The 26,737-nt window shown below is 38.1% G+C and overlaps 2 protein-coding genes across 6 annotated transcripts in view; one reads left to right on the top strand and one right to left on the bottom strand.

The window, feature by feature from the left end:
* LOC143034484 (uncharacterized) overlaps positions 1-8,811 on the bottom strand; it is a 41,362-nt gene extending 32,551 nt beyond the window's left edge. The window contains exons 1-3 of one of the 4 annotated variants that reach the window (XM_076200596.1): positions 8,677-8,811; positions 5,483-5,895; positions 2,698-2,900 (exon numbers count right to left, since the gene is read on the bottom strand). In XM_076200596.1, the coding sequence (XP_076056711.1) occupies positions 2,698-2,900; positions 5,483-5,854 (575 nt within the window). In that variant the 5' untranslated portion in view covers positions 5,855-5,895; positions 8,677-8,811. Of the gene's footprint in view, positions 1-2,697; positions 2,901-5,482; positions 5,896-7,837; positions 8,499-8,629 lie in introns of those variants that run through there. The other 3 variants (XM_076200595.1, XM_076200598.1, XM_076200597.1) reach the window with 3 other exon arrangements.
* A 561-nt stretch (positions 8,812-9,372) lies between these two features.
* Nxt1 (NTF2-related export protein 1) lies at positions 9,373-24,960 on the top strand. Of its 2 annotated transcripts, none has more exons than XM_076200593.1 (4): positions 9,373-9,433; positions 17,342-17,416; positions 17,514-17,667; positions 24,731-24,960. In XM_076200593.1, the coding sequence occupies exons 1-4, from the start codon at positions 9,392-9,394 to the stop codon at positions 24,883-24,885; spliced, it is 426 nt and encodes a 141-aa protein (XP_076056708.1). In that variant the 5' UTR covers positions 9,373-9,391; the 3' UTR covers positions 24,886-24,960. The 2 variants fall into 2 exon arrangements, with proteins under 2 accessions (XP_076056708.1, XP_076056709.1); XM_076200594.1 differs by lacking the exon at positions 9,373-9,433 and adding an exon at positions 9,588-9,685.
* The last annotated feature ends 1,777 nt before the right edge of the window (positions 24,961-26,737 follow it).

The following is a 26,737-nucleotide window of genomic DNA, read 5'->3' as shown; positions in this document are numbered from 1 at the left end:
TGACACCGACCTTTATCAGGCAAGAACAATGTGTCCAGTTTCTCAATAATGCTCTTTAATCACTTTCACTCTTCAGAACTGTTAACTCAATTTCAGAAGATGCTGTCCTAGTTCAGCCAGTTAAAGATAAGTATATGGCTAATGCCTGCAGCCTGCTTATCTTTGGTTAATTCGATTAATTCACATTATATGCTTATATCCTTTTCCAATTTTCATATTCAGATTCATTATCAAACTTAGGAGGGCACTTAGAAGAGGCCATGACTACGCTCTGCCAACGAGTATTAGACCAAACTTGCTCCAGTCACTTCCTTTATATTGGGTACCCAGCACTCCACATAGCAGCTCAACAATACACCTGGTGTCTGTTCACTGAACCACACAAATCCAATATGGCTGTCCTCAGCCAAATGACAACAATGAACACTCAAACACCCAGGATACAACAAACTTATCTAATGGATATCTAACCTAGCCAAGTTAATGGAGACTAATAGCAGAAAGAAAATTAAACAAACCAGATCACCACAGATTCAAGGATGGACACTCCTCCAACAAACTTCTTACAAGCATCACACTTATGCATACATACATGTAAAGACCAATGATGGGTCTCTGCATGTGGTGGTCCAGTAAAATGGCCAGCAAAGCTGCCTGTTTCGAAAAACCTGTCAACCCTCTTACCTCTATCATGAGTCGCAGCCTTGAGGGCTTAATATTCGGTCTCTGTATAGGGCTCAAGACCTCCCTCTATCAACATCATCTGCATTTCCTACACTTTTCACATACCTGGAGCTGACAGCCAGCAACACAGCACATTCATACATAAACACATTCACACCCAAATCATAAAACATGCACTCTAAGAATGACCACCAAATACTCTTCTCCATCAAATCCTACATACATAAATATACCAATGGCTCCCCCCCCCTTATAAGGGAAGTAACCAAAAAACAAAGGCATAAAAACCACTCCCACCCATTCCATCCCTAATATACTCCATTCCCCTCCATCAAAACCTACTAGAATTTTAGTACCACAGAAAACACCCTCCCTAGAGCAGCAAGAATGATACCAGCATCAGTGTGTTCAGGCAATCATCCAGCACCAAGACAAAACCAACAGAGAATAGGTCCGACAACAGAGGCAAGCTATCCCAGACACAACCATTACAAAGAAGGCAATGAACACTTCATCTTACATTGCTCTACCTTTGCTTAAGCTAAACAAGTGACTCATGGGCCAGTCCAGGTGGCTGTAGCCAATTACCTGGGAACCACGAGTCTCCTACAAGACCCAGGACACCAGATTGACTGATTGTTAATATTTCAATTCTTTGCTCCATACAGCACCATGGGTACAACCACTCTAAACAATATTTCCTTTGCATTCATCCCCAAAACACTTTTTCATTTTACACATACATTCATTTCCTTCCTTTACAATTAACCTCCACATCCACTTCTCCAACCACTGCTACATGCAACCCCAAACCCTTAAAAATCTCCACTTCCTCAAATCTCTAACTCTTCACACTCATATTCAACCTGCCGTTACCATCAGGTTTCTCTTGCAGAAGGCCTACAGCTCTCACTACCATCATTCCTAATGTATCGCATCACTTTACTTTTGCCTACATCCATACATAAATTTCTTTTCTTACATACCTTTCCAGATTAAGCCACCAACTGTTTGTTTCCCCTTAAAATCATCCACAAGAACAATGTCTTCTAACTGGTTCATTTCCCCCACCCTTCTATTCTCCCCAATTCCAAACCTCTACCTAATGCTCTTGCATTTTCCATCCTACCCATATACATATTGAACCATGGCAACATCATACAACCCTGATACAATCCAAAATTTACCTCAAATCATTCACTCTCTCCATTCCTGACCCACACACATGCCCTTATATGAAACCTCCTAACTGGTTTCAATACTTCTCCCTATTTCACCTATCTGTAACACATCTAACAAACTTTATCAACCCTATCATATGTCTTCTCCAAGTCCATGAAAACATCAACAAACATCCTTACCCTTAACTAAACACTTCTCACATACTTGTCCCATCAAGAACACTAGGTTGACACACCCACTTCCTCTTCTAAACTCACGCTACTTTTCCTCAATTACTCCCTGTTCCTCTTCTAACAACACACACCTATATATCTTCATGACCACCCAACTGACTGATTCTTCAAAAGCTGCTATATTCATTCTTGTCTCATTTACCCTTGTAAACAAAACTATACTTTCACTCCTTCATCCCACCAGGACCCTTGTTTCCCTGAAGCACAGAGCAACCTTATTAGCCATAAAAAAAACTAGAGAAAGTCTATTTATTCATACCAAGGGCTTCCTCCCTCTTATAAGGGAGGTAGCCAAGTTATAAGCATGCACCCACTCCCACCCTTTGGTCTAATGAAAAAGAAATATTACGTTTTAACATATTTGCTTTAGAAAAAAAAATCTGAAATGAGTAACATGTCAAAACTCAATACTTCATGTTCACAAGACCAATGCAGTTGTACCTCTGAAGAACATCCGACCATCCAGAAACTTTTTGAAGACCACATCTTCAAGTATGAAACAAGTTCACCAAAGTACCATGCCACAAACACGAAGACCTTTCTCACACAACCAAAACATCTTAAAATTTAAACCTTAAATTCTTCACGTGACACTTACAACCTGAAGTCGGAGTCCTTGCGTAACGGTTGGTGGAGTGTGACGGTAACAGCAGGCTCAGGCAGAGAGTCGGGGTTAACGGGCACCTGGACTCCTCGTTCCCATTCTTGCCGCCAGGGATCTCCAATGCCCCAGTAGTCATCCGGTGTCAAGGGCTCATTATCGGCTAACTTCATGGCACTAATCAGATCCTTCCGGAATAACTAATAAAGCAAAATACAAAGATATAAAAACTAATTTTTAGTTTATACAAGATTGTCATAAAAACAACAATAGTGAAGAAATGAGCATAAAAACAACAATAGTGAAGAAATGAGAATGACTAAGTCTATTTTATAATAACACATGAGTAATTTCATAGAGTCAAAGATAATTTGGATAATTTCTACTTCCTGCACACTAAGAAATGTATGTATACGTATTTACCATGATCCAACTTCATTAACCTACTTCTTTATAAAAGTTGTTATGGAAAGATCTAAATCCTATACAATACCTAGACACTGATTATAAAACTAATAATTCTTTCCCTTTTATATTAGCATTCTTAAGGAAATACCTGTGCATACTCTGAAAACTATTTCCCATTTTAACACTAGTATATTTTGGGGTTAACAAGCCAAGGACTTTGTACTATTACTAAAATACATCAAAAACTGAATTACCCTTAGTTTCAGCCAACCACATTAATACAACATTAATACTAATAATGCAATCAAGTCTCAAATCACTACATTAGCCTTCTGTTCACTCACTCGTCCAAACACACCCCTCACCTACACATTCCTATCTCCCTGGGACTAACAGTGAGTACCTGCATATGGTCCTGCAAGATGAATATAGAAAATCATCTCCCTAGACACCCATCTTCAAATCCTGTCAATATCCTAACTTCCACATACAGATGCAGCCTCTGGTTCTCTGGACTAAGATCAATTTCTATAAATTCTCACTGTGTCTTCTTCACCTTTTCAAAAAATAAAAAGGAGAATTGACAACTGGGAACTGCTTCCTTACTCCTATTACTACAAGCTGGTGATAGACAAACAGTTGTACAATAATTCAATACGGACAGCATTCATTCCAGCTCTACAGGACCTAAGGACTACTGTACATTTCCAGTCCATGAAAATTAAGACAACATGTATCATTATACCTATCTCCCGCATTTTAGTTTTACATATTTCTCTTCTGGTTTTGCATTCCTAACTTCCAACCCACCTTCAGCTACAATATTCAACAAAATTTCCCTTCCCATCCCACTGCACGTTTGAACACTGTATTCCCCAACTCCGAGGGACTTGTATGCGGTGGTCCTGTAAAATGGACAGCAAAACTCCCCATTTTCAAAACCTATCAAGCCCCTCGGCTTCACCGGGAGGTGCAGCCCCTCTCTATCAACTTCAACTGGTACTGGCAAGTGTTCCTGTGCCCTACCACTTTCAGCCAATAACATATATGAGAATAGTCCCAAGATTCTTCAATGAGACATTAGTGGGAGGGGGCTAAGAATCTGTAACAGCCATTGTGGACTTCAACTAAGTGAAACTCAGGGCAACTACTAATACCCCTAAGCCAACCATCTTAGCATATTCCTTTTTCATTACCATAACCTCATTTCCCACACCAATCCTTCCTCATTTCATCAGGTTATCTCTGCACATAAGAACTCCTCTCCACAAGTACAGTAAGGAATTTGTAGACTAACACAGCTATGGCTCTATTTGGTTCAATCTTTCCCCAAGGATGGAAGTGATGGTTGTCAATGACAAAATACAAATACACTTTCACAAATCATTTCCTGAAATTACTTTTAAATGACATTTTTCTTCTCATAAGATGTTACTTTCCCCGTAATACTACCCTTAAAAGCCTGGCAGTTTGATCTCTGTTGTATCATTGATTTCCTGTTCTATGTACAACCCAATCAATTTTGAGTTCCATATCCTATATCTTCTAACATTCCCTACCAAATTATCCTCAACACTGTCTACGGTCCATATTTATATGGTTTATAAAACTCCTTCCTTACTGAAAGAATGCCACAAAAGATAAATTAAACTATTTGGTAGCAGCCACCATAAATGTAGTGGGGTGTCATACTCTCCATCATGGAAGAAGTTAAACTTTGTCATTCACTCTTATCCCATTCCACCACACTCTTCTGATACTTATTATTTCTCCATTATTACTCAACAAAAAAAATCTACAAACTACAGTTAGGCTCCCATTGCACACAAACATACTTAGTCCATTGTCCTCACATCTTTCTTGATAATGCCATGCACATATCTACTTGTTCAACATCATGATATAAATTTTTTCATATATTTTGTTTAGTTAGTCCTCACATTTTTTTTTCTACAAAGAGCATATTCAAGAATGAAAGGGTAAATCTATATCAATTACTCCATTTAGTTTGATGGCATATTTTATGGCATAAGTTGTTCTTCAGGCTAACGGGGTCCATGATCTATGAGACCAATCCAATTCAATTTGATTCTCAATCACTGGTCCTTACATATTTTACTTAAATTAAGGTTTCCATATATTTATCAACTTTTGACATACACTCCATGAATCATGATTACCACATCACCTATTTCCTTCACCATGTCAATGGTATTAAATGATGTCAACCTTAATTATGAAGACAGTGCAGAATTATACAGTGTCCATTTACCGGTAAAGACTGAACCTAAGATTCTTGCTATCATAACCTTCAAACACGGATTAGTAAGTTAGTAAAACTAGATATATATTAGTAACAAATTAAGTCTCTTACCTCTGCTGGTGCTTCTGATGCTGACCGGTTGTAGGCACGCAAGTCGCCCAGGTGTTTTGGTACCCATACCGCTCTCTCTTCATCTTCGGAGCTGACATTGTCTCCTCCAGCTCCGCCTCCTGCTCCTCCTCCTCCAGCACCACCACCCCTCCTCTTTTTCCTAGCTGTTGACGCCCCCGTTGCGGAGGCCGGTCCATTATTTCCACTTCCATTGACACCACTGCCACTATTACCTCCACTGGCACCACCACCACCACTTCCACCTCCAGCATTGCTTCCACCACTTGCACTGCCACCTCCTCCAGCTCCACCTCCAACGTCTGCCGAGCTTCCTCCAGCTTTGCTCAGCTGTCTCTTAATGCGACCAGACATTTTAACTGGTCATAGTCTCCTCCACACAACTATACGGGATCCTGTTGGCAATAAGATAGCGTCATTAACATGGTTCCATCTAAATTCTACAATTTCCAACAACACTGCAATTGAAATAAACAGCTACTATTAGCTCGAGTAACTTTTTTTTTTATTAAGAATAGCACTGATACCATCATTATCAACACAAATAGATATTCTCCTTCATTTTATAATGTATTGTTCAAAAACTTCATTCATATTTCATCTTCAAACCATTTCTGAAAGCTACTATAACATATCAACACCATTGTCCACATTCATGTCTCAACTTTGCTGATAATATTTCTTATGGTCATTCCCTTTAAAATCCTTGACATTCCATTGGGTGCCAGCTACAAAGCTCTTCATGATAAATGTCAACTAATGTGTCTGCTAAAACACTTTCATACATAAACAGACAAAATACACAATGTCACATGTATGTATGTATATATATGAATATATATATATATATATATATATATATATATATATATACACATACACACATACATACATAGTGGGACAAATCTATTGACATATTTCCTCTTTATTTCTTATACTTTTAAAATCCTGTCATGCTTATGTAAATTTTTCTATAACTATATATATAATTTTCAAACAAGTTATATTAAAAAACTTTTGTAGCTGATGCATAATTTCTGACTATTGATAAAAAAAATATCATATTTCTCATTCTTACCAAAGCATAATTTTGATATGGCTAAACTTTCAGTATAAATGTACCAAATGTCTGCAACTGACCACTAATCCTGTTCCAATCTATGGAAGCTACATAACTCAACACCCTTAATTTCGTATCTTTATATCTAATACCTTCTGACAAATACTAGTCTGTTCACAGCTCCCCTTGACTAATATATACATGTAGCTACTGTATATCAAACATGATTACTAAAATTTTAAAATGGTTATCAAGTTTTGGCCAAAAATTTAATTATTCTTTTTTCATAGCAAGATGGCCTAATAACTAGGCAATTCCCTAATGATAGCCTTGATATTCTTTAGTTCTGTGAGTACTTTGATGATGTAACAACAGTACAGTATTCACAACACCAATTATATTTACTTTTCTACTATCATTGCTCTGTAATTAAAATTTGTCATTTGAAATCAATCAAAAAAGCTACTTTTTAAACTACTTCTTTGTTTACATTAAAATGGTTGTCAAGCAGTACCTAAAATGTAAGACTGTCAAGAAAGTTTTAGTCTATATACCAACTACACTGAGAACCCAACAACAAGTCCTATCAACAACTTTCCTTTTCTGGGTGCCCAGTAACAAAATTTATTTTTTAATATTCAGGGATAACTTTATCATTATTCTAACATAACTATTCTAATAAAATGTCTCAATAAACGGTTACCTTTCTAAATGTACTATAACTATGCTAGTATTAATTGATATGATGGTAACCCCCCCCTATCACCCCAACTGAAATATTTACTTAGCAATAGTCACCTTTTGAATCTTTACCTACACAATATATTACTTAAACTACTTTCCAGTTGTTTCCTGTATAGAAAAAATATATATGAATATGCCATGTTTTCCAACCTAAGCACATATATTTTCAAATTTTTGCAGGCTGCAATTCAAATTTCTATGGGTTAACCATATCTTTTCATCACCACAAATTCCCCCAATTCAAATTCCTCAAATTTCTAATACAAATCTAACATCACTGCAATAATCCCATTGTGTATATTGACAGCTATCAACTAATCTCCAACTAAAAACCAAAATACAAATTAATAACTTTACTAACAGTATCAACTACAATGAAGACATCATCTATTACCTGTGAAGATGATAAAATATGAATAACTAGCACTGGCTGACACATACTTTGATTTCTAAATTGAAAATTAACCCACAAATAATGACCACCACATCAACCTTCCCCAAAAAAACACCTCCAATAATCCACAAATAATTACCTTGCACCATTTTCTCCATGGTTCAACATCACTTCACCTTTTACAAAGGAGAATATACTCAATCCAGTCCAGTAAACACTTGAATGAAGTTGGAAAACAACAACAGGCTGGCACTAAAGCTTTCAACACTGGCCTTTACACCTCCAACCATATGATATATCACTACTTTTCCACTTTTGCACTTCATGTTTCCCATATCCTCCATTAAGAAACTCTTTACAGTAACTGTCTAAAAGCTGTAAGGTGTGAGCACAGCCCCTAACAAACACCTGCATCCCAAAAACTGGCCTAGAGTTACATGTTGGGGCAAGGGCAACGAAAATCAATGAGCTCTGGCCAAACATAAACACAGCCTATCAACTCGGCTTGTTGCAATATTTCACATCATAATCCGTACATTCCTTCGTCATTTTCATATGGGAATGCTGTAGCCTTCACGTGTATACAGTTCATCGGGTCTAAATGGCAGGAAAGGCACGAATTTAGTCCACATAACGAAATGCATCGAACACTAGCTATCGTACGCTTCATAGAGGGCAGCACTACGCAGTTCTTCTTTCACTCACTGCCTACTTGAAACCACTTTTTCAACGTTTTTTCACTGTTATATCACGACTGTCACTACTGAAACACACCAAATAGGTTGCACATGTACCTAGAGAACATTTTCTTGATTCACTTGCGTCCTGGTATAGGTCTTAAAGACCAAAATAGGGCTTGTTAGGGGCTGACAACCCATTATTTACGAACCCCCTCTCCTCTTTACCTTAGATTTCTACATAAGCAACTTACCTTATGTATACCATTCATAGAAGATATCATACACCACATATCCTTACATCCTAAAAGTGTGCTCCACGTTGATAAAACCGTCACGAAAGAGACTAAAAATACATATAATTTTACATATACGGCTTGGCGCCATTGTGGTTGGAAAAAATAAACGTCTCTCTAGATCACGTGACCATTGCGAGATCTTGCGGGATGATGCGAGATTTGGCGAGACCTCTCAGGTTTCTAAATAGTAAACGTAAGATTAAGTCTTTATAATGTTCTTAAGAACATATATTTTTTATTGTTAGAACTGTCTGGATAATACAATGAACCTTTGCTTTTAGTTGAAGTACAGGTTTATAAAATTTCAAACATTGGGTCAAAGAGAATTAAGGGTTGTTGATTCTACATTGTTGGAACATGGGTACTAAAGTGAAATATCCGTAAAAATTCTGTCGAAAGCGAAGGGATAAATGCCTTATATGAGTGCATACAATACAACTCCTTTGGCAGAAAAACAATATTTTAGTCCTATCTTCTCAAATGATATGAATATGCAGTACTTCTTGCTTTAAATATGTAATGTAGTGTCACTGTCTCTAATAAGCAGGCACAGTAACACGCAAATCAAATTTACACATCAAAATGTACAATTTATATGAACATAAACTCTTCCTTTAGTATTCGTATAAGATTTTGATTCAGATTGATTAAAGGGTTTCTTAAAAAACGATGTTGGCTGAACTGTCATCGAGCTCAGCTGATTGATCATTGTAGAAAATGGGAACTATTGTCTGCCAGCGTCACCCCGCACAATTCAAAGTATGATTTATATCATATATATCATATATAATTGAATACATTACATGGGAAATTTAAGAAATTACATTGAAATGTGAATATATCTCACATTTCCCTGAATTTGGTGTAGTTCTTGCATGAAAATTTCAGGTTTAAACAACCCTCTAAAACAGATAAATTCTTTAATGTCACGAAACATTTTGAAATGGTAAAATTACATTGCTTTCGGCATATACCGAACGTAAACAACGGCACGAAATGGCGTCCGAAGTGGTAAGGCGATCTGTTCGAACTGTTTCCTGGAGCTTTGCAAATTAATATAAAATATGCTTAGCTTTAAAGGGTAACTTTGAACTTGAATTAACACTGTTGCCCATAAACTACTTAAGTGGGGTTCTTACACAATACTACAGGGACGTTATATCACAGGCGGCCCAGATTTCCTCACAAATACCCTACATAGAGTTTTAATTTACATATGCCGTAAAGATAAATTATTAGCAGAATATACAGTATACCCACCGAATTGTATTTACGGAACATAACGTATAATTTTGATTAGTTTTCATCATAATTCTGTGCACAAAGTTGATATACTTATTTCACAATTTCTTGTTTTTGGGCGAGATTGACGTCATATCCCATAATGATAATCATTGTAATTCACTTCTGTGCCCCTTTGTAAAGTCCACATGAAAATTGTGGCTTCCCAGCAGAGTTAGTCAGTCACTGCTGACTTGGTTAGGTCACAGGTGAAGTTATCTTACTAGTTCTTTGAGTTGTTATTATTTGATTGTGACATTCACCACTCATGGGATAGTACATTTTTTTCTATTTTCAAAAACCTATATCTATTACTTACTAAAACCTATAAGAAAAAAATCATATTCAGTAGTTATGTAGACAAACAGGTTGTTCTTGGATGACATTAGGGTTGTCTTGTCTTGTAGATCTTGGTGTTAACATGATCATTCAAGGGACAGGGTACTCCCACATCTCTGCCCAAGCCTCGTGCATTGGAAATGGTCCACCATTGAATTTGTTGTTGCTCCTCATGAAGATAGGACATGTGGGATTGGAGGCTCGTCTGGGATATCCAGGAATTTATCTAGTCTCCTCTTGAAAGCTTCTGTGCTGATACCTGTTAGATCCCTAATCTCTCTTAGGAGGCAGTTGAAGAGTCTGGGGGCCAGTGTAGGTGAAGCTTTCTGCCTGAATTGTCTTTAGTTGTTGGGAGCAGCTGCTTATGGACCTTCTTTTGCAAGTCCCACCAAACCTGGGATGGTGTTTTTATAATAGGGTTTATCTGTGCCCCCAAGGACTTTCCAGATGTAAATCACTATATAGTGCTCTTTGCATCTCTGCAGTGAATAGAGCTTGAGGATTTCCAGCCTCAACTAGTTCTTTAGGGAGCCCTCAACTAACCTCCTCATGAATATCCTCTGGATCTGTTCAAGTTCTTGCATATCTTTGATTTTGTGTGGAGATCATAGCTGGCATACATATTCCAGCTTTGACACTACCAGGGTCTTCCACAGAGGTAGCAATTGCAAGGGCCTCCTGGTCTTAAAGGTCTAGAGCAGTGGTTCTTAACCCCTGGGTCGCGACCCAAATTTGGGTCGCCAAGCCATTTTATTGGGTCGCTAAGGGTTTGCAGAAAATAATTATTTTCCCACTACAAATATATTATAATTATATACTGTAATAATTAAAATACATGAGGCCTAGTTTTAGGATTCTAAGCAGACCATGATTAAATAAAGAATAAATAAAACCCGCTTTTAAAAGCATAATCATATTACTTATAAAGACAATTCGTATATCTATGTAGGCTTGGGTCGCGATGCTTGATTTGTGCAAAATTTTGGGTCGCTGCCAAAAAAGGTTAAGAACCACTGGTCTAGAGGATCCACCTACTCATGAGCAGCATTGGTGGTGTGGGTTATACTTTGAAGCCACAGTCATCATTCATTCACATCCCCAGGTCTCTTAGTGTTTCCTTTATTTTTATTTCTTCTGTACCCACTATGCACTGGTATTCTTTAAGATTTTCATTTGGTCCATATCTTATTAGTTCAAATTGTTGTTTACACTTGACCACTTGTATACTGTCTCCAGATCTTTTCGTAATCTTATGGAATCCTCTCTGGTTGTAATTTCTCGAGAGATCCTTGTATCATCTGTGATTGAGGACACTTGGGGTGTTTTTACCTCCTGCTCTGCCTCACTTATCATGACCAGAAAGAGCAGTGGGACAAGAACAGTCCTGTGGCACTCCACTAATTACCATTAAGCTCTTTGACTGGGCTCTATCCACTATTACTTTCTGATGATTGAGGAATTCATGGAGCCAGAGTCCCAGTTTTCCAGTGATGCCCATATTTTTCACTCTGTAGCAGCACCCAGTGATCTATCTTATCAAATGCTTTATCAAAGACTAGATAGACCACATCAATGTCTCTTCCTCAGCTCACATTGTCTGTAATATTGATGTGGTAGTTTAGGAGTTGGGAAAGGCATGATCTTCTTTTCCAAAACCCATGTTGTCTTGGACTGAACTGCCCTATCTTCTCTACAAAATTCACTAGGTTCTTCCTGTTCTCTGGAACACTTTTGTGAGGTGAGACAAATGTGTCTATAGTTAGCTGGAAGGTCTTGTGATCTGTCTTTAAAGATGGGGTGATTATTCCTTCTTACAGTTTTCTTGGTACGACCCCCTCGTCCAGTGATTTTCTCCGAAGTAGATAAATTGGGGAAGCTAATGTATATTTACATTTCTTTAAAAACACTGCTGGTATGTTCTCTAGCTCCCTTGATGAGTTAATTTTTATTTCATCTATGGTTTCCACTATAACACTGGGCCTGAAACTAATATTGCTAATAGTATATGTGTCTATACTAGTAACTTGGTATATGTATGTACTATTCTATTTTCTGCTATTTGTTTTAATGGATGTATTAAATCAATCAATCTGTTGCCCAAGGTCCCTTGCAGAAAATTTGTGGCACTTCTACCATGTCTTTCCATCCCGCTTTTATGACCAAGAGTTAGTCTAACCAAGGTGACATAACCTCCTAGTGAAAGGGTTATTTCCTTATGTCTGTTCTGGTGTCCGGTCAAGACCAGGTATGGGTTGAAATAGCCCAGAAATTTGAAGAACAATTATTCCACTCAATGCTAGTGAGCAGTAGAGTATTGCAATAAAAAAATATGTAATTGCAGTGGGGAGTGGTCGTATCTTCCAACAAGATATGTCATAGGGTATACAGTATGGCGGTAAAAATCATATGCAGTCATAAGTCTAGGTAAAAAGGAAAAGGGAAAGGAAGGGAGAAAGGCATCTGAATAGTGTAGACTTAAAAAATATAATTTATCTCTCAAAAAATAATGGAACTTAGATATAAAAACTGCCAAACTAGAGGATTCAACTAAATCCTGAGGCAAAGAATTTTATTTCTGGCTTACTTGAAAGGAGAAGAGCCTTAACTTTATGGGGAGGGCAAGGAAATTTTCTGTATACATCTATACTTTTATTCCTTTACTTTGGTTGTGAGAAATATAGAAATTCAGTCAAAAGCAAATATGGATTGATTAATTCATCCATGGTTAGTACACCTTAGCCTGGCCACAGAAACAAGCTGCCCTAAATGCAGCCATTTTACAAAAGATACCAAACACCATATCCTACACTACTTTGTCCTAGCCTTACCCAAACAACACAAGAATATTTTTTTCTGTAAGGGACTTATAAACCAATATGGTTCTTGAGAAGGGGTCATATTAAAGACCGAGATGCTCGAGATGGACCCAATTCTTAGTTTTGGTTGTTTTTTGGGGTATGAAAGGACAAATGATAAAAAATAATCAAAACATTTTATAAATTTAATACAATATCATTATACAGAATATAACTTTGATGATTTTGAAGGATGTTTTTGACTGGGATGACATTGGCAAATGTTGTTCAGACCAAGATGAAAACAGTAGATCGTTGTACTGGTCAAAATTAGAAAATAAATTATATGATTTATTCTAAACCACATAACTCTAATCATTCATAAGTATAATGAAGTTAATATCAATATTTTCTCTGAGTTTGGATAATTTGATGAGCATTTTGACAGAAAGTACAAATGCAAAATTCAATTCAAATTCAATAAGATTTATTTTATGTTACTCGGTTCTGCCTGTAATTGCCATTCAATATAGTTTTAGTATAGTATAGCTTTCTTTGTATAGAAAATTATTCATTGATTTTTTTTTTTTTTTTCATTTTCAGATAATTGAAAATTATGTACAAGACCAATGTTTAAAAAAATCCCCTCAACTCTATTGTTACTTTGTTACATCCAATTTTTAAACAGTATGATTAGTCTCTTTAGGTTTGGATTTTTGCTAAAGACACAGAATTGGAATTTTACTTTTCCATATATTTAGGATCCTTTTTATGGTGGGGCTAATTAATAACATGTGGGTTTTGAATATTACTTTTTCTTTGATATATAAAACAATAACTGCAAATAAAATTCATCATTCTTTATTTGATTAAATCATTTTGCATCTACATTTTTTTTCTCTCTTTTTTTAATAATTTTTTTGACTGTTTAACCACTTCAGTATGACTCAAATTCTCATGCGCAGCATCGGCTGCCATATGTACAATTCATCACACTACTCGCTTTATAGAATATAAAGTTGCTGCTGTATTACTCGTTCTCTTGTATTCTGAGTAATAATAAACACAGAAAATATGATCAAACCAGTTCACAGAATCCAGGGATAATTCATGTACAACTACAAAATACATACATACATATACCAAGGCTTTTTCCCCCTTACAAGGGAGGTAGCCAAAAAGAAAAAGGCATAAAAACATTCCCACCCATTCCATCCCTGAATACACTCCACACCCCTCCACCCTCCCTCTTATCTTAGCACCTCCTGGATGACGGGTCATCCCTACACCATGTCCACTGCCCTGGGTCAGAAGCAGTGTCGCAAGACACAGCACATCCACAGCAAGGCCGCTTCATTAAATCGGCGACCCCCCCTCTCTGTCCCCCCATTGCATAAAAGGAGAAGACGGGGAGAAATCCCTTCGGGCTGCGTCAAATTTTGCTCACACATACTACCTCACCCCCATCCCCCGCCCATTCCACCTCATGCATCACAGCATCATCCATATACAACCATTCTCCATTCACCCCTGTCTTCTGTCCTCTCCCGTCCTTCCTCAACAGACATTCCCCTCTTCCCCAAAGCCCCCTTCACCCCATCCATCCACCTCATCCTAGGACGTCCCCTCATGTTCACTCCCCCCACATCTGCCTTGCACACCTCTTTTACTAGTCTTTCTTCACCCATTCTTTCCATGTGTCCAAACCATCCTAATACTCTTTCATCAACCCTATCTCCCAACTACAAAATAATGTATATATAAAATCAAGGCACTGACACTGGCATCCTTGTGTATCTACTCACACCTCGTGATGCCTACATAGGCATCGTTGTACTGAAGTGGTTAAATGAGAAAAATAATTCAAGATAAAAATTATTTTAAATAAAGGATCTGAAAGAAAAAGTCCAAAGAAAATCTCTTAAAAGATAGATAAATAAAATAATTCAGTTACTGCTAAAAATCTGACCATACATCACCCCCACAGAAGAATCCCTTCCATGACATTAAAGAATAATACTAGCTTGCCTACATTAAGGTTACTCTCCATCTTTAAAACAGTGCTAACACAGAATAAGCCTGATCACAGAAGCAAACTGCCTTAGATGAAATCACTATACAGAAGGACAATGAACAACTCATCCTACATAGTCCCACTAGCCTTAGCAAGACAAAAGTGCAATATTTCTTCCTTGAGTGGCTTATGGTCCAATCTGGTGACTGTTGCTGGTTAGGAACTGTAGATCTCCTGCAAGAGAAACCTAGAGCAACAGATTGCATCTGGGGCAATTTGCTTCTGTGGCCAAGTGTATTCCATGTTAGTAGAGGTATGAGAGGATAAGAGGGAAAACTCTTGTTGGATGATGTTTGATATGTATATATTATTTATAATTATTTATTATTTTTATTTATTTATTTATTATTTTTTTTTTTCAAGTCTGATTTGGGCAAAACAGGAGGGTAAGTGGAGTAACTAGGGGGGGATGTAAGTAGGTGCTGTGACTAGAAGGACAGTTATTTTATGTGTGGATAGCAAGTCTACCAACCTCTTACTGAATGTAGAGGTACATGAGGTGTGAGGTGACAAAAAGCTGTGTTCTTTGCTCTAGAGTTCTGGCACAATCTGAGCACTGAGATATGGATGGTGGAGTTTTTGGAATAAAAAACAAGAGTTGCTGATGTTATTTGAGCTGCAAGATAGATTAGAATTTAATTGACTGTTCGAAAGTTTCCTACAGTTTTGGATATACTCGTATATGCTGCTGATTGCAAAAAAAATACAGTTTGTGCAGTAGAGGAACAATTGGGGTTGGGGATGTAGAAGATCTGTGAGTAGTGCATATAAAGAATTGGGAAATGGCTGCTATGGTGTAGGTCTAGTATGACGGACTATTCTAGAAAGAGGCCAAGTGTGATGAGGGTGGAAGACTGAGAGTTGTACATTATTAAGCCCAGTCCATACTCAGCCTCATGCAGCACTGCTTGAGGCAGTTTGCAATGTTGAATGCAGCATCAAGTGTCCACACATATGAATAAAGATTGTCCAAATTGGAACTACCAACTATGGAACAAAGAAGAGAAAGAGGAGATCTACTGACTGTAGAATCGTGAAAGGAATGAAAATCCTAGACAGAGATGATTTATTAAAGTGGGACAACAGAAAACAAGAGGACATGAAAAGAAACTCGAAAAGGATAATTATAGAAGAGATCTGAAAAAAGAATAGCTTCCCACACAGAGTGGTGGATACCTGGAATAAATTAGATAAGGCAACAGTGTGTGCAAACATTATTCAAGAATTTAAGAACAAACTTGATGCTGAAAGATACAAAAACAGGTCACCACGAGCATAGCTCCCTTCCCATATGATACAACTAGCTAAATACACTGTCACTACCCAGTGTGCTGCAGCACATCAGTAACCTCTGAACATTGTTGACAAAAGGATGTGTGTCCTAATTGTTCAGTTCACAATTCATAATGCAAGACATTCTGGTTTCATTACTTCCAGACTTGCACTTCTTAAGTTCCTCCATTTGTACACTTTACACCTCACTTTTCAAAGGCAAAGATGCTACTGTAGTAAATGTATAAATGCAAGTGTTGCGCCTTGTCCACTCGGATATAGTTGTCATCTTGGAAAGCTTAGCATGTGACATACCTACCCCCTCTGCATCAAGATAGGCACTACCCCACTGCATGAAATTTGAATTGTTGTGAGGTGCACAGCATGTTGAAAAAGCCTGCCCACAACACTACAATCAACACATTGAGTAACTGGTGCAGCATGAGGCTCAGTGTGGATGGGCTCTTCAGAAAGAGATAGGGAGTGAGAAATGTATCACTACATAAGAGGGTGGATCATGCCCGATAAATTTGGACAACTATGTATACATACATACAGTATACTAAGGTCTCTTTCCTCCTTACCAGGGAGGTAGCCAAAGTTAAAAGGCATAATTCCACTCCCATCTACCACCTCTCCCTCCTCATCTCAGCTCCTCATGGATGAGGGGTCATCCCTGCATCTTCCCCATTGCCCTGGACCAGAAGCAATGCAGCAAGACACAGCACATCCATAGCAAGGAATCTTCATTTAATTGGCAACCCCCTTCTACATCCCCTTGTGCAGAAACATTGAAGATGGGGAGAAATCCCTTTGGGCTCCATCAAAATATCATTCACACATAATCACTCAATGAAAAAATACAATGGCAACATGAATCTATTTTCTTTTCTCATTCTTTTGCAGGTAGTCAGGGGAGTCTCGACAGCATGCACTGCAGCTGAGAGCTTTGTAGATCTCTATTACAGTTTCATGGATAAAGTAAGGTTGATACAATTTTGTACACATGAATCATGAATACAAATCACTATTTGGTTTGAAATTCAGTTATATAATTTTTGTCTGCTTCTTTTCTCAGATGAGACATAAATTAAAGAAACTATTCCTTGAAGATGGAAGGCTTGTGTGGAATGGTAATTCTACAAACGGGGCAGAAAATATCCAGAAGTTTTATGAAGAGCTACCTGCTAGTGAACATAATATTTCCTGCATTGATTCGCAACCAGTTAATGGTAACTATTGTAGTGGATGTATTTACATAATTGTAACACATAAAATAGAAGCTATGCTTGAGACACTGTGACAGGTTTGAGGAAGGTGGAAGAGTAAGACACGGGTCTAGGGTCGAGTTTATTCCTGACCAGTTTCACTTAGAGCTTCTTCAGAGGATTCCTCAGAATCCTCTGAAGAAGCTCTAAGCAAAGCCAGTCAGGAATAAACTTGGCCCTAGACCTGTGTCTTACTCTTCCAACTTCCTCAAAGCTATGCTTATGGGACCAATCTTTGTGTTTCCAGATGTCAAAATGTGCTTTAATTCTATCTTGTCCATCCTGAAATTTTCTTCCTATTCATTCATTAGATAAATGTATCTGTATTGAAAATTGTTTCTTCACCTTCAAACATCCTGTTTTCTTAAGTTTGTTGATGCATCTTCTTACATACATGTACCAAAGGCTCTTCCCCCCCTTACAGGGGAGGTAGCCAAAAAGCAAAGGCATAAAATCCACTCCCACCCATTCCATCCCTACATACTTTACTTCCATCCACCCCTCTCCCTCCCTCCCATCTCGACTCCTGGATGACGGGTCATCCCCACATCTTGCCCACTGCCCTGGGTCAGAAGCAGTGTCGCAAGACACAGCACATCCATAGCAAGGCCACTTCATTAAATCAGCGACCTCCCTCTCCATCCCCCCATGCAGAAATGGAGAAGATAGGGACAAATCTCTTCAGGCTGCGTCAATTCATTTTTCCCACACACTCCCTCACCCCTAGATAATCTTTTTCCCCTTTTTAATAAGTCTTCTCATTAATTTGGGAGTGTATCTGCATCACTGTCTGAAAGTAGGAGGAGACCAGTTGCTGATTGTCAGTTCATTTTGTGCTTAAAGGTGGAGTAAATATAGAGTAAGTTGAGAAAGAGAAATATTAGGCCCAATCAAAAGATTGACTGGCAGTTCCTTGAGGCTGCAACTCCCAATGGGAAGTGAGGAAGTTGACAGGGTTCAAACATTGGCAACATAGAAAAAAATGATGAGCATCTTGCAGTACTACCTTGTGCAGGTACCCATGTAAGTTCTTGCCCTTTTTCAAAACCCATTGGGAGATACAGCCCCAGTGGGCTGACACTTAGTCTCTGGGGGGAGCTTAAGATTGTTGAAGCTGATAGTGTCAACAATAGATCAAACTTGCAATAAGGTAGATATGTGGGAAGTTTTTGCTAAGGGTAAGCCTTTGGTATTTGTATGAACTTGGAGAAGGCATATAAAAGGGTTGACATATTATGGGATGTGTTGCAGAAGTATTTACATAATTGTATTTACCTAATTGTAGTGTACAGGAAAGGAGCAATGCTTGCTTGGTACCATCTTGTATTCTCTGATATTTTATCGTACCTAGCCTGAAATTCATGGACAGTTCCAACTTAATGTATATCCTTGATTTCCAATTATCATATTTAGATTTGAACTCGTGTATTGTTTGAGTTTAGGGTATATCACTTCCTAAGGTATTCCAAGTATTTATGCATCTATATGGAAAACTGTATTTCTTCACATCCTTTAGATATGTGATATTTCTTAATTTATTTCCATGACAGCCCTCCCATCTTTAAACATGAGATCTCTTCTGTCAATGCAATCTAACCCAATTAGTGACCTGAATACTGTTATCATATCACCTCTTCCTCTTCTATCTTTCAAAGTTCACAGACCCGGTGCTTTTAGTCTTTTCTCATGTGGTTTATCTGCCAGGCTGAGGACCAGTTTGGTTGCTGCCCTTTGTATTCTCTTGATCTTGCTTATATCCTTCACTCTGTGTGGGGACCATACCACTGACGCATATTCCAGTCTTGGATGTATCAGGGTTTCCACGAGTTTTTTCATCATCTCTTCATCCATATAGTGAAATGCCACTTTAATCTTCTGCAGTAGTCCTTATGTCTCTCCCACAATCCTGCTGATATGTCTGTCAGGTGACAGGTTGTCTTTTATCAACACTCCCAAATCTTTCTCCTCTTTTGCTTTTGTAATGAGTTCACTTCCCAGGAAATAATGGATGGTCTTTTGCCACTATTGCCTATTTCCAATACTTTGCATTTTTTTTATATTGAATGTCATTTCCCATTCTTGGCTCCATGCAATAATAGTATCTAGATCTTTTTGCAACACTCTGCCATCCTCCTCATTTTTCGCTGTACTCATGATTTTTGCATCATGAGGGAACATGTTGGAATAGCTTGTTCCTTCCATCTTGTCATTGACATACACGAGAAACATTATTGGTGCAAGTACTGAACCTTGTGGAACTCCACTCATTACTGCTCTCCATCTTGACATCTTATTCTTTACTACAGTCCTCATGTATCTTTCCTTCAAAAAAATCTTTCATCCTGTCTCGTAGTTTGGCTCGTAGTCCTTCAACGTGCTCCAATTTCCACAGAAGTCGACTGTGAGGTACTTTATCAAAATCCTTCTCAGGGTCAAGATACATACAGTCAGCCCATCCCTCTCTCTCCCTTGCAGTGCATCAATCACTCTCTAGTAAAACCTTAAAAGGTTCAATACACATGACCTTCCAGACCTGAAGCCAAACTGAGTCTGTCAGAATGTTCATCTTTTCAAGATATTTGGTCCATTGATCTTTCACAATCTTTTCACATAATTTCACTATTGTACTGGTCAGTCAAAATTGTCTATAATTTAGTGGTGTTTCCATATTTCCACCTTAGTGAATTGGCACCATGTTTGCCCTTTTCCAGTCAAGCAGCACAATGCCTTCTTTTAATGAACATGAAATAAGACTGTGGATCTTGTCCACTAGTTGTTCCCTACATTCTTCAAGTATCCAGTTTGAGATCCCATCAGTTCCTGAAGCTTTTGTCACATCCAATGATCCCAAGAGATTGATCCCTTCCCTTACTTCTACATTTATATCTTCTAAACCTGGGTTTTTGCTCCCCTCACTTTCCTCCAAAAAAGTGCTCTCCTTTGTGAAGACCAATTGGAAACTTTCATACCTAAGCTGAGGCTTCTTCTAAGATCTCACCACCCACTTGGTGATTACTTCCCTGTATCTCATTTTGAGAGAAACAAGTAAATGCCTTTGGGGGAATTAAAAAGTATAATGAGAACTACACACTTGGGAATGGATGCTAAGAGGAGATTGTATGAAAGGGTAATTGTGTGGACAGCACTGTATGGGCCAGAAATATGAAACATAAGAGAGGAAGAATTTAAATGAGATGAACTACCTGAGAAGTATGGTAGGGGTTACTAGGCTGGATAGAGTGAGAAATGAGGTTAGGAGGAGAGTGGGGGTGGAAAGGCAGTTGGGAGATAGGGTTAATGAAAGAGTATTGGGATGGTTTGGACACATGGAAAGAATGAGTGAAGAAAGATTAGTAAAAGAGGTATGGAAGGCAGAGGTGGAGGGAGTGAAGATGAGGGGGCGACCAAGGATGAAATAGATGGATGGGGTAAAGGGGGCATTGGGAAAGAGGGGAATGTCTATTGAAGAAGGAAGGGAGATGACAAGATAAGGGCGAGTGGAAAATGGTTGTGTATGGATGATACTGTGATGCATGGAAGAGGATGGGGAGGGTAAGGGAGTATGTGTGAATAATATTTTGATGCAGCCCAAAGGGATTTCTCCCTGTCTTCCCTTTTTCTGCATGAGGGAACAGGGAGGGGGGAGGGTCGCTGATTGAATGAAGCAGCCATGCGGTGCATGTGCTGTGTCATGCTGCATTGCTTCTGACCCAGGGCAGTAGATGAGATGCAGGGATGACTTGTTATCCAGGAGCCAAGAAAAGAGGGAGGGAGGAATGGTGAATGAGAGTGGAGTGTGTGGGGATGAAATGGATGGGAGTGGATTCATGCCTTTAACTCTGCCTACCTCCCTTGTAAAGGGAAAAAAGTCCTTGTATGGTATATGTATGTATGTCTCATTTTACCATATATAAACCTGTAAAATAGTTTTGGTTTGTCTGTGCATTTAGTTACTACACCTCTTTCAAAATTGCTTTTTCCTCTCTTCCAATTCTTGTATAGTCATTCCTAGCTTGTTTGTAAGCTTCTTTTGTTTTATTGCATCTTTCCTTCCTCCATTTTCCTTAAGTCACATCCCTGGCTTTCTTTGCAATCTCGTACTTTTTGTTAAACCAGTTCTGCTTCTTCCTCTCACTAGTCTTTTTCACATGTTTGTTCACTCTTAGGTTGTAATTGCCATGAAGGATTTCCCCATTTCCTTCTTATTCCCATGGTATTCATGAATTCTTCCCAGTTTGCATATTCAAAGAATTTTTTTCAACCCTAAGTAATCTGCTTTCCTAGAATTCAGTCTCCCTTGCCTGTGTGATTCATTCCTTGGCTCTATTTCCTCCTCCAGCTGAAATTCAGTTGTTTACATGGTCACTTTCTCCTATTGGGCAAATGTAGTTAAATGAGCTCATGATTTCTAGCTCTTTGGTTAGCAACAGATGTAATCTTGTGGGAATGTAATCGCCTCTTACCTGGGTCACTTCCTATACCCATTGGGTCAGTGGGAGAGGAGGAGTTTGTAAGGAATGAAGAGTGAGTAAAGAGACAAGGATGGCTCTTTGTCCATGTGGAGATAAGGTGGGGGAAAGAGCCTTTTGGTGTGTGTATATATTTATGTATATGTATGTATTTACCTAGTTGTATCTTATGGGAAGGGGAGCTATGCTAATGGTGTCCCATCTTTGTATCTTGCAATGTCTAGTTTGCTCTTAAATTTGTGTATAGTTTTTGCACACACTATTGTTTTATCCAGTTTGTTTCAGATATACCACTCTGTGTGGATTTTTTTTTTTTTTTTTCTTTTTTCTCTCTCCAGGTCTCTTCTACAACTCCTTTTTTAATTTATCATGTCCCCTTGTATTTCTCTTATCCTAGTTCAGTAAGTTCTCTCTATTAAGAACTGTGCCTTTCATGATTCCATATATGGTCAGCAGATCACCTTTTTCTCTTCTTGGTTCCAAAGTTGGTAATTTCAATTAGCCAGTCTCTCCTTATATGACAGATTTGAATGTGTTGGGGCCCTTTTTGTGGCTACTCTCTGGATTCGTTAAATTTTCTTTATATTCTTTTTGGTACTGGGTGACCATAGTGTCGCAGCATACTCTAGTCTAGGCCTTTATAAGTGTGACTAGTATTTTTTTTAACAATTTCTTCATCTAAATAGGTAAAAGCCACCTTTATTGATCTTAGCAAGTTGTAAGATTCTTTGACAGTTTTGTTTATCTGTTTATCAGGGGACATGTCATTTGAGATAATTACTCCCAGGTCTTTTTCAGATCCCACTTTCTTTACTTCCTTTGTTCCAATTTTATATTGTCCTGATATTCTTTTTTTACTTTTTCCAAACTCCATTATGCTACATTTCTTTATGTTGAAGTCTGCTTCCCACTTTTGGCTCCATTTCCAAACCATGTAGTGATTCGCAATCCGTTTCAATATTCACTTTCCTCAGCAATCTAGCATCATCTGCAAAGAAGCTCATATAACAATCCACATTTTTATCCGTGTCATTCACATAAATAGCAATTATTGGAGCCAATATTGATCCCTGTGGAACTCTACTAATCACCTCCCAAGCTGAACTCTTTTCTCTGAGCACTACTCTCATTTTTCTGCCATACAAGAAATCCTCCATCCAGTTTAGTAATTTACCTTGTATCTGTCCTGTTTTCCTTTTTTTTATATATATATATATATATGTATATATATATATATATATATATATATATATATATATATATATGTATATATATATATATATATATATATAATTTTTTGTGTGGTACTTTGTCGAAGGCTTTTTGTAAGTCTAGGAAAGCAGTCAGCCCATCCATCCTTTTCTTGTATTATATCTATTAGTCTTGAGTAGAAATAGATTAAATTTGTGGCACATGGTCTTCCCTGTCTGAATCCATATTGTCTCTGGTTTATTATATAGTTTTCTTCTGGATGTTTTATCCATCTATTCTTGATAATTTTTTCACAAATGTTGGCTACAGTGATTGTAAGGGAGACTGGTCTGTAATTTGTTGGTTCTTTGTTTCCTCCTTTATATATTGGACGGGAGAGGACAGAAGACGGGTGAATGGAGAATGGTTGTATATGGATGATGTCGAGATGCATGAGGTGGAATGTGTGGGGGGATGGGGGGTGAGGTAGTATGTGTGAGCAAAATTTGATGCAATCCAAAGGGATTCCTCCCCGTCTTCTCCTTTTATGCATGGGGGGAAGGAGAGGGGGGGGGTGCCAATTTAATGAAGCGGCCTTGCTGTGGATATGCTGTGCCGTGTGATACTGCCTCTGATCCAGGGCAGTGGACAAGGTGCAGGGATGACCTGTCATCCAGGAGGTGCTAAGATGGGAGAGATGGTGGAGGGGAGTGGAGTGTATTTAGAGATGGAATGGGTGGGATTGATTTTAAGCCTTTTTCTTTTTGGCTACCTCCCTTGTAAGGGTGAAAAAGCCTTGGTATATGTATGTATGTACAATATTGGCATTCTTCCAGTCCTTTGGTATTTTTCCTTCTTTTAGTGAGCAACTTATTATGTTGTATATTTTGTTAATGGATTCTTCTTTGCATTCCTTTAGTATCCAATTTGCAATTCCGTCTGATTTCCTGACATCAAGGTTTGTTAGTTGATCTATTATTTCCTTGTGTTATTGTTATTTCCCTCATGGGGGATAATTGCACTTCAATTCCTTCATCCCAATGCTGTATGTACATGCATTTATGTATGTGTATTAACCTAGTTGTATTGTATGGGAAGGGGAGCTGTGCTCGTGGTGACCTGTCTTTGTATCTTGCAACATATAGTTTTTCTTAAATTCTTGTATGGTGTTTGCACACATTTAAGTAGATATAATACTTTTCCTATCTTAAATTGCACTTTGTAGTCATTATCTACAACCACTTGTGAAAATTTGCTACCTCTCATATAAGGGGGAAAAGTTCTTGGTGTGTAGATAGACTTGTGAAAATAATTTAGTGTTGATAATTTAACATGTTAAAAAGATTGCATTACTCTTTCTCTTTCAGTGGCTGAGCAGTCTACCATTATGGTGTTTGTTTCGGGTTTTGTCACGTTTCAGGAGAGGAAGACGCCATTTCAGCAAACATTCTTGATTACGGCTCAAGATGATAAGTGGAAAGTGGTTTCAGATTGCTTCAGATTCCAGGCTCCTCCCAGCTAGTCTTTATATGAAAAGAAATATATATATATTTGTATAAAAAATAAGTGGTCTCAATAAATTTATACTCTTGGAATACAGTATTGTTTATTTGTTCATTACAACTAGGTACAAGTAATACTTGCTTCACATTTTTACATCAGATATAATTATTCCAGCAATAAGAATGTTTTATTATGTCAGTTTGAATACACGTTTCTCACAAGGTAATGGCTACACAATCTGACAATTCACATTACATAATACATTTGGTGTTCCAATGCGGCTACACATTACATAATAACCATATGATACACCAGTTCCAGTATGATAGTATATTTATGCCAGGTCACAAGGAAAGGCAAGGATGCACTAAGTATATACTGTATCACACTGAATACCATGCAACCCATTGGTTGATCACCTTCAAATAGAAAAATTTCCGAGCAAACAGTAATGCCCCAGTACTCAGCAAGACAGGGTACATTCTCGTTTGCTAATGTCAATCCCGTATATACAAAAGCTGATGGTACATTCTTCAGCTTGGCAATATTGGCATCCATTATAAATATGACCGATGGGAAAGATTTGAGACCAATATAAGTGGATTTCTAATATACATAGCTGGAAAAAGGTTAACAGTAAAAATAGAATATACAAATAAGGATCAATGACAGATACCCGCACATGATGGTCCTGTGGAACAGATGTCACAAGATAATCTGGTGCAGCTGTAGGGGGGCCCAGGGTCTCTATCAATGACTATTTCCTCCAAATTTTCACACAATAGGAACAGACACCAAGCAACATCTCTCCACTCACTTTAAGCCAATGACATAGTCTCGTACAATTATAACACAAACGGCAGTCCAATGTTTCTTCCCAGAGGTCTATGAGAAGGCCTGAGGACCTGTACCAACCAATGTGTGGCTGCAAAATTCCAGTCAGTGAAATTTGAAGAGCCTGGGTTCAAGACTTGATTATGACCACTTGATTTGGTAACCTGAAGGATATCAGTGTAACTAGTAATTAAATATATATACACACACACACCTCATGGCGCTGTGGTTACACACCTCGTGACGCTATGGTTCACACACCTTGTGGCGCTGTGGTACACACCTCATGGTGCTGTGGTTAGACTTCTTGCCTGCCACTATGGCAGTCTGGGTTTGACTCCCGCCCAGGACTGAAATAATTTCAGTATTGCTTTACTGTGGGGTGTTACTCCAACTCTTGTGGGTGGGGAGTTAGAGGTGTGTGTGTGTGTGTGTGTGTAAAGTTACAGTATTGCCCATAGATCGATCATACGAGCTCTCATCTGGGAGGTTAATAACTGTTGATCATGAGTTCAACATGTGATCCAAGACCATGGGGGTGGTGAATCACATACATACACACACACACACACACACACACACTTGGTCAAAGTCTTCCACATGATCCATGACTGTAGAGAATCACACCTGAAGACACTTTCCCCCACAGGGGAAAAAAATGCCACTTCTTTAAAAGAATGTAATTTATTTATAAATCTATCATCACTACATATCATACCACTCACTACATCTAATGCTTTCAATGCAATCTTTATATTTCCTCACCCATCAGTCATCCATTGCAAACTTTAGTATCATTAAATTTCCTACAAACAATACTGGTGGAAGTGTATCGAAAATAAAGGCATGGCTACATTAGTTCTTTCATGACAATGAAGTTTAAGTGTGACAATACGGAAAAACAAATAAACATTGCCTCGAGTTTCACTTGATGGAAAACCTACATACAATGGCTGACTGTGGTCCTTATGCTCTCCCACAGAACTTCCTGCTAAGAAACTTTGGGTTATTGTCAGTGTTGTTTTGGTGTACGACTA

This window comes from Oratosquilla oratoria, chromosome 17 (genome assembly GCF_046742065.1).
Source record: "Oratosquilla oratoria isolate Oo_2021 chromosome 17, ASM4674206v1, whole genome shotgun sequence".
In the NCBI taxonomy this organism is placed as follows: domain Eukaryota; kingdom Metazoa; phylum Arthropoda; class Malacostraca; order Stomatopoda; family Squillidae; genus Oratosquilla; species Oratosquilla oratoria.
This window is presented reverse-complemented; position numbering and strand designations above follow the sequence as displayed.

Coding starts and splice junctions, on each gene's coding strand:
- Nxt1 (XM_076200593.1), top strand. CDS start 9,392: ATGGGAACTATTGTCTGCCAGCGTCACCCCGCACAATTCAAA. Junction 9,434..17,341: donor GTCACCCCGCACAATTCAAA/GTATGATTTATA, acceptor ATTCTTTTGCAG/GTAGTCAGGGGAGTCTCGAC. Junction 17,417..17,513: donor ATTACAGTTTCATGGATAAA/GTAAGGTTGATA, acceptor TTCTTTTCTCAG/ATGAGACATAAATTAAAGAA.